The 13,244-nt window shown below is 34.4% G+C and overlaps 1 protein-coding gene across 1 annotated transcript; it reads right to left on the bottom strand.

Annotated features, from left to right (window-relative positions):
* Nucleotides 1-310: 310 nt before the first annotated feature.
* LOC131688924 (fatty acyl-CoA reductase wat-like) lies at nt 311-10,792 on the bottom strand. The gene is made up of 4 exons (XM_058973546.1): nt 10,454-10,792; nt 9,876-10,380; nt 860-1,304; nt 311-794 (listed from the first exon to the last, which is right to left on the bottom strand). The coding sequence occupies exons 1-4, from the start codon at nt 10,694-10,696 to the stop codon at nt 434-436; spliced, it is 1,554 nt and encodes a 517-aa protein (XP_058829529.1). The 5' UTR covers nt 10,697-10,792; the 3' UTR covers nt 311-433.
* Nucleotides 10,793-13,244: the final 2,452 nt, after the last annotated feature.

The raw sequence follows: 13,244 nt of genomic DNA, 5'->3' as shown, positions 1-13,244 counted from the left end.
GCAAGCCGGGATGATTTTTTCTACCATTCCCAGTTAGAGTTGAACTAGGTAGTTCATTAGTGTCGAGCGAGAGCCCCGTCCGTTTGAGTTGAGCAGGAAAACATCAAACCGAATGTCCGCGTGTTGACGGTGTGTGCTGCAGGCAGATTGTAGACATTCGCGTTGGTGATGGAGTCGAGTTTATTGTGCCACAGGCCGTATTCGCACCGATCTGCAGTCAATTCCAGGGGAATTTTTACAGTTGACTTTAATACAGTAGAGATGTGAAGGTGTGATATTTGAATGGAAATCATTGATCGTTAGTAGGTGTTTTGCATCCAGAGCCGCAATCAGTATAATTTTTTTCGACGTGCGGGGTTTTTGAAATTCGTGCCTCTTTTTTATTATTTTCTGTATTCTTATCACATTAAAAATACAAAACATCGCTAATTTTCTAGAATCCACACCTTAACAAAAATCTCCTAAAGACAAAATAAATTATTACCAAAAAGACAGAGTATATGAAGCCAAGCAGAAAACCATGAGCTATTTTAAGCTTTAAATACTTCTTCTTGGCTTGTTCCAGATTGTTGAGACTCTCCCGGAGGATATACCTTCGCAGGCCAAGTAGATAAGTGTGAAAGAAATAGCTCCATTTCAGGTTCTTCGCATCTGCAGCGAAAAACTCCCTATCTTCCTGTAGCATGCTATCGTGAACCTTGCGCATTTTGTCATTGAGGAAAATCCACTCGTTGGTGGTGAAGAACGTGATGACATCGCTGAATTGCCGCACTTTGCGGTACAGGAACAAAACTCTGAAATTAAACACCATAAAATTCAATCGTCAGCGGCAATTCAGCGCAGAAACTCAAAAACTTACTTCGGTTCTATCCCGTTCAATCTGGCCACCAGATCAAAGATCATTGCCGGCAGGAAGTGATAAAATAATTGCAGGATGTAGTTTTTAGTAGCCGAACTCGTCAAGGTACATGTCGGATACCACAGCGTTTGCACTGCTGGGATTTCCTCTTTGTACATCCGTGAGTACTTATACACGTCCCCGAATACAAACGGGTTATCGGATCGAGTCGTACAGTTGAACACGTTTTCACACGATATCGCGTTTTGGTTTCGATGTTTCGTGGTGTACCATACAACGGCTAGGCTGGAGTTTACCACGAAATCGGCCGGAACGATATCGATGTGGTAATGGGTGTTAACGTGCAGAACATGCAGAACTCCACTGCCGAATCCGACCAGAACGCCATTCAGGCCGTACACGTTGTCAGTCCAACCTTCAATCGGATCCTCCACGGTTGATATTACTGAAAGAAGACGAAAACGATAGGGCAAATGAAGAAATTGGAAGCACTGCATGTTTTGTACATGCCACAGAATTCATCAAAAATCGCTACAAAAGGAATGTTTATATTATAGACTACAATTTTGTCGAAGGCTGCAAATCATTCCAAATTTGTTAGGAGACATTCTTATAACTAATTTAGGTCGTATTTCCTTTACGGCATTAAAAAGGGCTTCAGCAGGAACACGGGCAATACTAATATGGTACCAAGAACAAGTTCCCTAAACGGCAATCTCAACACATGCAAATGCTCTCTTTGTTGCATTTGTAATATGAGATCTTTCACGTTTCACCAATTCTTATAAATGCATATTAACTGGAAAGTGAATATTAGACTGCCCAGAAAAAAATATTGAATTTTTGAAAGCTTAATCGGAGTCGATTCCTAGTCCCACAAGAAGTACTTGCACCAAATTTGAAGTAAACCGGACAAGTGTAGCTACCGGACCAATGTGCCTGAATTTTGTATGCGATTTTTCGACAATTTACATATAGAAAACCCACTAGCTCGCATTTTTGCCGTTAGGTGGCATTATATGCATTGTATTATCTAATACCTAATTTTTGAGAAAATATAAAAAAAGGTTCTTTCAGGAATTTTAGCCGAAATCAACTTCAAACGGTTGCACAGTGGTCCAGAATGCAAATTTATCAGGAATTTTGATATTTTACTAAAACTAAACAACTTAGCCTTATTAAGTCTTCGGAGAAGGTTTCGTAGATAATGAGCCCCTTCTTTTGTTCAAACAACAGTTAGGGTGGTTCTAATTTTACCAAGATCAAAAAATTAACTTTTTAATCATTCTAGCTAGAGCCAAACGACTTTCAGTGAAGTTGTAGAACGACAAACTTTGGAAAAGTTTGCTGAAGACATGAGAGTTCTATCTGTCATACATTTTTATTTGCAACAAATTTAAAGTCGGAGGTTAGGGTGTTTCTTAGAAAGACTGTTTTATTCAAATAACTTTTTCGGTATTGATTTAAAATTGAAGCAGTCTTCAGACAAATTTAAGATTGTTTTAAAGCGAATAATTTGTTACCACATATCTAACTATTTTCGTTGAAAATTTATGAGCACTTTTTCGCCAAAAAAGGGATTTTTTTTAATAACAATATCACTCATTGGAGCAAACAAAAGAAAATTGTTTTTCAACTATAAATAAGGTCATTATTAGAGATATAATTGAGCAAAAATGGCGAACGCGATATTTTTTAAAATTTAATAAAATTGATTTAAACAAATCTATTTTTGATATATCAAGTGCTTATATCTTCTGAATAATAGAAGCTAGAGTTTTAATTTAGTAGAAAAAATGGTTGTCTTCAAAAACTCTGAAAAACATTTGAGGATAGGTTGGAAAAAATGAAAACTGAAAAAGTTATATTAAAAATTTAGTTTTTCACAAATTGACTCTTTGTAATATGTTAAGAATTAAAGATTAAAAATATAGTTTTGTTTTCATGATAAAATATTGCGCTTTATAATACTTTTCTATTATTTTAAATGTTGGATTGGGTGGTTCTAATTTATTTTAAATCAGGAAATTAACTTTTTAATGGTTCGACATAGAGTTTCGCTATCTTCCAGAAAATTGAAGGAAATCAAATTTTAAAAAATCTTTTCGGAGACACTAAAACTTTTTACAAGAAATCTATCAAAAAAATTAGGGTGTTTTCATTAAGATCACATTAGAAATACTTTCAGATATTATAAACGATAACAATTTGTCTTAATATACTGAACCTCTAGCTTATCTCGTTAGAATGGTATAAACATATACTTTTTACTACAAAGCCCCAAAAACAAGTACAAATAAACTGTATAAGTTTTTTGTAACATTAATTACATTAATGCTATTTGAAAAAGTTATATTTTTTATATAAAAGCTCTTATAACTTTGAAACGAAACAAGTTGAGTAGTTGGTGTTTTAAAGCAAATTATAATTATGCGCCCTAAAAGAATCTTCAAGTTGTCCAAAGGGAGTTTTAGTGAGAAATAAAAACTACAAAAGTTATAGAAATAAAACCTTTTTTAAGGAACACCATAAAGCTTTCATTTGGATTTCTCGTGCAATGGAAAGTATAAAAATTAGAGCTTGTGTGTCTTCAGAAAATTTGTCTAATGTACGTTGCTCTACAGCTTCGTCAAAGACAGTCAATCTCTATCTCGAACCGTTAAAAAGTTCAATTATAAATATTGCTAAAATTAGAACCACCCTTGCTTCTGTTTAAACAAAAAGAAGGGCCTTGCAAGGTACAACAACTTTGCTAAACATATTGTAAGGCTAAGTCATTTAATTTTAGCAAAAAGTTAAAATTCCTGCTGTATTCACATTCTGGACCGCTGTGGATTGGTATATAAAAAGCTGTAGGTTGTTGCTTTGAATTTGGCGTTCTTTTCCATATAAATGAACGTTGTGTACTTCTACATATTTTGCGTTCTTTTTGAGAAAATATAAATTCTTTCAGAAATTGTAGCCAAAATCAATTACCATCGATTGGTGTATAAAAAAGTGGAGATCAACGCTTGGAATTCGAAATAATTGGCCAACTAAATGAAATTTCTGTACTTCTCCGTATTTTTGAGTACTTTTTGAGAAATATAAAAATTTGTTTTTTTTCAGAAATTGTACCCGCCATCAATTACAATCATTTGATGTATGAAAAAGAATAGTTCATCGTTCAAAATTCAACGTTATTGGCTAACTGAATGAAATTTCTGTACTTCTGCGAATTTTTTGTTCATTTTTTGAAAATACATAAATATTTTTTTTCGAAATTTGTAACCGTCATCAACTACCATCTGTTTGAATTCTATGTTATTTGTCATGTAAATGAAATTTATGTACTTCTACGTATTTTTGTTTACTTTTTGCGAAAATGAAAGAAATCTTTCAGAAATTGTAGCTGCCATCAATTACCATCGATTTGTGTATAAATCGCTGTGTAGGCCTTGAATACGAAGTTATTGGCTAACTAAAAGAAATTTCTGTACTTCTACGTATTTTTGTATACTTTTTGAGGAAATATTAAAATTTGATCTTTCAGAAATTACAGCCGCCATCATTTTGATTCGAATGGTGTATGAAAAAATGTAGGTCATCGCTTTAAATTCAAAGTTATGTGAAGAATATTTTAAAAAATCTTAACTTCTACGTTTTTACTGAATCGTTCCTATCACCCACTATTATTTTGTAACTTACAACATTGTTTTTCTCTAAGTTAATATAAATAATTTGATATAAAAATATCCATATGTAATATGTAGAACTATTGAGTAAACTTGTTACATTTCATACCGTAAAACTAAACAAGTGTCAAAGAATTTAACTCTACCGTACGATGGCGCGCATTTTGCAAATCAGACAAACTAAAACCTCAAAAAATAGACGTTTTTGAAAATTTACTATCTAGCACACACATTACAAGTCTACAAGCTGTGCGAATGGTGTAAGTAAAATTAAATTGGTTGACAAATTGTCGAGATGCGATTGTTTGAACTGAAAAGATTATTTTTCTGTACTGATTTTCGGTTACTATTTTGACAATTTCTTCGGATATACAAATTCGTTTATTATTATTATTCTTTGATCACCGGTTTTATAAAAGATATGAACTTCAACATTTGAACATCATTTCTGATGTAAAATTGTATGCTGAATCCGAAAATGAAGTCCAAAAAAAATTACAGTAGCACAGTTTTCGAGTTAAAGTACAAAAATGAATTTCACCTTTAAAATAAAAAGTACGTTCAGTAAAATCCAAATATCTACGGTTGTAGTTCATCGATATGAAATATTGTTATGTTTAATTGAAGGTATTTTAATGCATTTTTGTTCGTTTGAACATTTTGCTTTAGTGCGACTACTGGTTTTGGCGTTATTTACAAGTTTATTGAACTTTTTATTAATTGAGTTTATTGAACTTTTATTTAATTTAAAAAAAAGAACGTTTGGTTAAAATTTTGGGCAAGATAAAGCAATCCTAAAAATTATATTTTTAAGAAAATAAGCAACTATAAGTTTAAATCGGATGGAAATTGTGAAAGTTATTCAATCTTTTGTCGAATGAGAATATTTGAGTTTGTCTGGGTTAAATTATTCAACCGTCTTGATTCCAATTTTTTTCTTGGGCTTGCTTCACAATATATGATTTGTCTGTTAAAACTCTGTTAACCAAATAAAATGAAGAATTTTGAGAGAATTTAATCCGGGGTAGTATTCGACCTTGTTTAGCCCAATGAGTCTCGACAACTGATAACAATAATTTCAGATGCAATGAAGTTATGCTGAATCATCGAGTGATTGGTATGCAATACTGCGTGTCATATTTACAAACCTATTACATAAAATAACACTTTTATCATACAAAATTCGTTGTAAACTAAATCCTCACATGTCATAAAATTCGTATTTTAAAACGCTAGCTGCTCAAATGTGCTTTGTACAATGTTAATACAAACTATACGAATCCGTAGATATATGTGATACTACGTATGCCAAATATTATAAAATTGATAATTTGTAAAACTATAAATTTATTTTCCTTCCTACAACATCTAACAGTTCGTGTTTTAAACTATGTAGGACGTCGAACATGACTTATTTTACGTTTAAAACCTGAAAGTCTGAACTTCAGAAAGATTTGTAGGGCGTATAATATTTTGCAATTACAGTTAGATGTCTTACGTAATGTATACTAGTATATTGAAGTTTTGTGGACTAGTACGGTACTTTGTAGAAGCCAATGTGAATCCAATATAATTTCAAATTACGATCTTATAGATGTTTTAATAACATAAAATAAATTGTTAGTAGAGCAAAAGTTTTCGAAATAGGTAAATAAGTCATCATTCGTGAAGCTAGTGCCAGCATTTAAAATATGGCTTCGTCATAAGTTTCCGATATATGTATCAGGGCGTTGTGGGGCGCGCAGCTTACAACGTATTTTGTACGTCTGTATGACACATGTAAATATTATGCGTATTTTTAATGCCAATTTTTTATGACTTCACTCCACTGAGCCTGAAATTATTGTTATCAGAAATCTTGAATCATTTGGATAAGCGAATTCGAGTATACCTCTGATTAAATTCTTTCAAAATTCTTCAGTTTACTTGTTTAACAGAATTCTGACAGTTCTCATATATTATGAAACAAGCCTTAGAAAAAATTGGAATCGAGGCGGTTCAATAAGTTGACCCAGAGAAACTAAAAAATTCCCATTCTGCAAAAAATTCAATAAACTCGTAAATAACGCCAGAATCAGTAGTCGTACTAAAACAAAATGTTCAAACGACCGAAAGGGCATTCAATTGCCTTTAATTTAACATAATAATAAAAAATTAGATGCGCTTCCATTTTTCAGAAGATTTCCAATTTTTTAATATTACTGGAAAGAATAAAAATAGACCTTTTCACGGTATGCTACATGATGCTGTTTTGTAAAAAAAATTACGATTTATAGACAACAATTTTATATTTTCTTAGATTTTTTCATGAAAAACATGCCAATGGATCAATATTTTTCCAAAGGCACATACTAATTCTAATCACAATTCGAAAGCGCATTTAAATCCGCTTCCAAAGATATTTTGATCATCTAAATCGGTTTAGAAATAGCAGAGTTATTCGAGCTTGCATAAATTAGGAATTGTCTCCCATGACTCTCAAGGGACTTATGTAGCATTGCTACTGTGATCAGCATTACACCACAGCAATAATATGAATAATTTTGTCATCTTCCGACCGATTTCTATGATCAAGCATCACTAGAACTAGAACCTACCTTTGGAAAAATGTTGAACCATTCGCATGTTCTTCATGAAAAAATCTCGAAAAATTGGCGATTTTCATATCGTTGTCCAAAATTGTACATTATTTTTTACAAAACAGGATCATTTAGTATAGTGTTGAAAAGGTCTATTTTTGTTCTATCCAAATATGTTGAAAAATCACAAATAGGCTGAAAAAAATAGCGTAGCTAGATTTTTAGTGCCGAAAGTCCCTAAAAGTGTTTTTTTTTCTATAAATAAAGATTTTGGTGGTATACAAGATTTCTCAAACAATTTTTTGTATTGCATTTGACGCATCCTACAACTTATACTAGGTCTCTTGAAAAGCTCAAAATCACTGTAGCACCGTGTTATTAATTTGGAATAAATTAATTTATTATAATTATGTGATAACTGTTTTAATATTTCTTAGTTTTTTTTTTTCATTTCAGTCATTGATTTTAATTTATTGCGTTTATTTTTTCTTCTTTCTCCATTATACAAATTCGAATTATTTTACTTTATTTTTCTGCTTTTATTAATATTACACATATTGTTTTCAATGTTTGATTTTTTTTATTCTAATCATTCTATTCATTTAATTTATCTTTTTATTTTGCTCTTTTGTCAATTCCTTCATTTCATTCATTTTTTCAATTCATATATTTAATTCATTTCGTTCATATTATTTATTCTATTCATTTCATAAATTTTATTCATTTTGTTTCGTTTCCTATTTTTTGATATTATTAATTTTTTCCAGTTCATTCATTTTATTTAGTTTCTATGTTATATTAATTTTATTGATTCTGTTTGCACTATTTTATTCGAAGTATTATTCGTGCAGAACTCGAAACTGTGTTCATCCTACCTCTAGTTGGGTGCCTACTTCGCATGAGTTCTGCAAACTAATGTATGATATAACAGTGATATGTGTAAGAAACGTCTCATCTTACTGTTCGGTGGATCAAGTCGGGTTCTCTCTATTACTTATTTTCTAAGAATCATTTTATCATCTTTTGCTGGATTTGTTATTTTTTATTTTGTTCATTTTTAAACTTCTCAATTATTCCATTATTTTGATGTTTCCGATTTTTCATTATTCCATGGTTAGATAAAGTTTTCTATTTTCGATATTTCTACGTTTTTGACTGATTTCTTTTCATTTTTTCTATAAGCAATATTGTTTTCCATTTTTTCATTCTTTTCATTTTATAACTCTCTACTCTCCAAATTTGTTTTTCTTAAGGTTCTACTGAAAAAGCCTTAGAAAGCGGTCATCTTGGAAAACGGAAAAAGCAGTTTTATTGCACACCGTTGGCCGAATCTTCATGAAAATCAATCAATAGTATTCTAACCATGCCCCGAATACGTTGATTGATTTTCATTAAGATTGTCTCTAAAGGTGTCGAAAAACTGCATTTTTCTTATTAAAAAATGGCCGCTCTTAAAGCTTTCTCAGTGGAGCCTCAACTAAGTTAATGTGGATAATTTTTGTTATGAGAAAACTGGAAAACATATTGCCACTTCACCAAAATTATGGATTTTTCGTGTAATACCTAACACCACCATTTGACGGGATGAGAGTATTTTCCAGTGACAGTGAACTGCTATCAGTTAGCAACTTACCCATATTTTTTCCATTTTTGGCAAACAATGGCCCGGTATGGTATGATATTTTTTTTTAATTCAAATTACACTACCATGTACACAAAATATATCATGTTAGAGATGAGAATGTTACAAATAGGTTTTCGTAGTACTGACAATATACATTCGTTATTTTTAATATTCTAGAACGAGTTTACCATAACTCGCCAAAAGGCGGAGTAGGGCAGCAGATGAATAAGCACATTTTTTCTTTGATTTTAGCCATTTCCTTTTTTTATATTTTTTTTCATTTTGTTGTTTTATTCATGCATTTTTTCTCTATTATAATTTGCCCCACTTTTATTCTTCATATTTAAAAATAATAATTCCATTTCCATTCATTAACTGACCGAGCCGAGGAATTTGACAAACGACTATAGGTAATGTACGCTTTGAAGAGAATTGAGAACTACCGTTCTTTAAAAAAGAACTTCCGTCTGCTCATTCTCTTCGAAGAGCCAGTTCGTTTGAACCGTTCAAGAACGAATGGTATCGATTTGATATAAGAGAAAAATACGATATGCTTCGGAATACGCGTGATGGAGCTAATCGCTCCCTCCTTCGTACCCTAGGTTCCTACGGCTCTGATAGCAATCGATTTCGGTCACCCCCACAAGGGAAAACTCAAGCAAAGGAATCTTAAACACCACCAAACAGTTTTCTAAATTATTCGAACGTATTGAGCAAGAATAACTGCACATAATTTACTCAAAGACAATTTTTGTTTTGAGCTACTATGTGCATGGCTGCAGAAACGATACCCTGAAATCAACCACCGCCACGACTCTACACTGTTACCGTCACGCTGAAAAGCTTTTCGATTGTTTTCATTTTCATTTAAAGGTGCTCTAAATTCAATTGAGTTCAGGGTCCTCGAATAACCTCAAGATGACCCTGGTGTATGCTGCGATTATTTATAAAGATTAGCCGATGGACATGCGTGGTGTTTCGAATTCAACGAAATACCCATCTCCATGTCGGTATGCTATACACTATCAGAAAAAAAATCATATCTAACCAAACCAAACAATGTTCCGATTGATCCGTACCGAGTAGTTTTTAGCCCTGGCTTGGTCATCGAGCCAATACCGCATCGTTTCCCTACTCACCAATAGACGGTCTTATCACCGCCACCGGCAATCGTCCACAGTAGCTACGGATCACACTTTCCGCCAGTGCCTTGGCAAAGGTGTACGTATTTGGCCAGGGTTGGGAGATCTTCTTCGTCAGTGCATTCAACTCGTGCTCGTCTGCCAGATCGACCAATCGAACCAACATCATCGGATCCACATCCATATCGTAGAACTTTTCCTCTACCACATCCTGGGTGCAGTTAGCGTAAGCGGTTGAAATGTACAGAAAGGATACCAGTTTTTTCATCCCCAGCGCGATTTGGAGCAGTTCATTAGCACCGAAAACGTTCGTTTTGATGGAGGTTTTGAAGGAAACATCAAACCGCACATCCGCGGCCGAATGAATCACAATATCTACGTTGTTCCGTAGATAGTCGAGATCCACCTCCGCGAGGCCAAGTTCGCTGTGCTGCAGTGCACCCTCCATGATTCGCAGTCGGTCCCAATAGTAGTCTGGGTCTTTCGTGTAGCTTACATAAATCTGCACACGGAACCGGAAGAGAACATTCACGGTTAATGGATGGATGAATGGTTTGATGAGGCTTTTAACTTACGGCTTCTCGCTCCAACTGTTTCCGCAGCCGCTCCCGCGGAGTTCGGTCCCGTTTACTACGAATCAGCAGAATAATTTCGCGCACATCGCACCGTAACAATTTTTCAATAAACAATTTACCCAGGAAACCAGTGCCCCCGGTAAGAAGAACTGTTTTTCCGCGAAAAAACAATCCCATCGGAGTATTGGGACTATTTAGGCGATTGTTCCCTAAATCATCCTTTGTGAAAATGTGTTCCAGCATGTTTTACCGAATATTTTCTTCACTTGTGCGAACCTTTCAGACGAGCTGCATTGACTGAGCTCCGCTGGAAAACTATACAACCAAACTATACTATAGAATTAATGGGGCTCCGCGAATTCAAGGTTAACGGTGACGTCAAAGAGCAGACAAATAACTATTTAGCTTCCTGAAGAACATTAATACGACCCGGCTTGGACTTACTCATGCACGCATTTGTAATCGAGCTGAATTTGCAAATTCTGACTTACAGTCGGCAGTTTTACGCCGCGCGTCGTGCGGATTTAAGTACACTGATTCGCTTTATTCCGATTGGTTCGGCGACGAAAAAGCACCAATAATGAATGCCCAGTAATTAGCAGTGCATTGAAACCCTCGACATTTGCTCCTACCATACTATATCGGCCAAAACAGGTTCAACATCGTAAACAGCAAGTCATTCCTTTCAGTGGCAGTAACCGCGGTTGGAAAATAAACAATCACCAGTCTGCTACACACTAATCAGCTCCTAATAGCACCGGGATAATGCCTTTCTACAGACCACGAATTTCAAACAGTTTTCTCAGCATCCAACAACGGCCTAGCCACCCACTGGAAGTGGGCAGTTTACCCACCCATGAATCGGTATTAAGAGCTTCCTGTCGGTTATGCAGTGGATGTATATCCGTGCAAATACAAAGCAAGCAAGGCGGAACCAGACATTGCACGCGATGGGCCCTTTCAGTTCGCTCCTAGTTAAAAAAAACTAATGCACTCTGCTTCGCAGTAGAAGCAATAAATGCCGTGTGTGGGCAGTAGAATGACGGTGGACCCATTGCCAATGGGTAACCGTGTGCGAGGAACATCCAGGAAACGGAAAGCTACGGGTAGCTCTAAAATCTTCTCCCCACGTGGCATGTGAAAGAACAATAGTCAAGCTGAGGCCAGCCACGAGATGGAGCTGTCGGCAATCGGAAAGGCCAGAGAGCAAATAAATTAGATTACGTAGTGTTCATGTGGGTTGCGTAGCGTGGAACTCTTCGAAAGGGAAAAATAGCATGTAATCGAACGTATCCATTGCGTTTGTTGTGCGGTGATATGTTATAGCTGCGAATGTGGCTTGTAAACTGAGCATTAGTTTTAATTGCATAAAATAAAAACTTTGAAATATACGGAATGGGATCTTGCAACTAATCTCTTACTCGAGATTTCATAGCTGTCAAATCACATCACTATCAATCAAAACAACTGTCTGAATTAGTATAATGTTCCGAAATATGAATTATAATTCATATTTCGGAACATTATAATAATTCAGGCAGTTATAAGGACAATTTTTTGAATGAGTGAATGAATTTTTTGGAAATAGGAAAAGTTGGAATAAAAACTCTATATGGTTGATGACGAGACTAACATTTCGGAAAGTAGATGGAAAATGACGTTTTCCGTTTGTCTCTAACAGGTCAGAATCGGTTTACATGAGCATTTGATTTTTTGTTGTACAGAAGGATGTTGTTTTTGACAACAATGTTTCTTATTCCATATGCCAAAAACGGAACCGTGCCAGAATGGGGAAGGTCCCCAGTTTTTTAAATTTTTAATTCCAATTTGTGACTTTAAAAATATTAAAAGGGTTTTTAATTATATAAAATATGTGAAATCGAATGAAGTTATACAAAACATTCAGAAATTGCCTCTAATTTTAAGTAGGTGTAAAATTTCATTCGAATTCGTTTTTTTCGGTACACTGGACAGCAAAACTCCAACAATTTACTGCATGACAACAACGTATGAAAAGTTATGAACAATTTTGGTTAAAAAGCCTAACTTGATTATAAAATAGTCAAATTAATTAATTTCCAAAAAACCTGTTTCAATCCACCTAGTGGTGCAATTGTGCTTTTCTCATTTGTCGAAGCTTTGATTTAATAGCTGGTTACGTTCAATAAAACATTGTGGAATTGTCTATTAGATTCTTATTACACTTGGTAAGTATATATGAGTACAAAATAGCGTTACAGAAAAAAACTGGCCGACTCCTGAGTCTTTTCTATAACTTTCCAGAAGACACTTACGTTCTATCTTCCTCCATTAAAAAGTTAGTTTTGGCGTCCTCTATGAGGTGAAAGCTGGAACTAACTAAAGTATGGCTCATCTGATATATTACCATTCTTCCGAACATACAATTTAGCGAAACTTAACCAATTTTTCGCAAAACAAACAAGTTTCTTAATATCGACTTTAGAACCACCACCATCATGTTCATCAAGTGCTGTTAGGACCCGTGTAAAACTAACTCTTACATCACTTCACTAAAAGTTTAATAACTTTTTCTTTTCATATCGCTTTGTAGTCTTTGACAAAGTTGTAGACTATAGAAATATCTTCTTATGTTTCACTTTTGGTGATAATCCGGTGTATACAGTGTTACCTTGCGGCGAAAATGTGAGCAAGAACGTTTTCTCCATGTAAATTGTTGAAAAACCTCATACAAACTTCAAGCACGTTGGCCCAGTAGCTAGACTTGCCCGATTTTGCTCAAATTTGAAGCATACACTCCTGGTTGGACCAG

This window comes from Topomyia yanbarensis, chromosome 3 (genome assembly GCF_030247195.1).
Source record: "Topomyia yanbarensis strain Yona2022 chromosome 3, ASM3024719v1, whole genome shotgun sequence".
NCBI lineage: Eukaryota > Metazoa > Arthropoda > Insecta > Diptera > Culicidae > Topomyia > Topomyia yanbarensis.
The sequence above is the reverse complement of the archived record's forward strand: the minus strand, read 5'-3'. Positions and strand labels throughout refer to the sequence as shown.

Coding starts and splice junctions, on each gene's coding strand:
- LOC131688924 (XM_058973546.1), bottom strand. CDS start 10,696: ATGCTGGAACACATTTTCACAAAGGATGATTTAGGGAACAATCGCCTA. Junction 10,381..10,453: donor AACAGTTGGAGCGAGAAGCC/GTAAGTTAAAAG, acceptor TTCCGTGTGCAG/ATTTATGTAAGCTACACGAA. Junction 795..859: donor TTGAACGGGATAGAACCGAA/GTAAGTTTTTGA, acceptor GTTTAATTTCAG/AGTTTTGTTCCTGTACCGCA.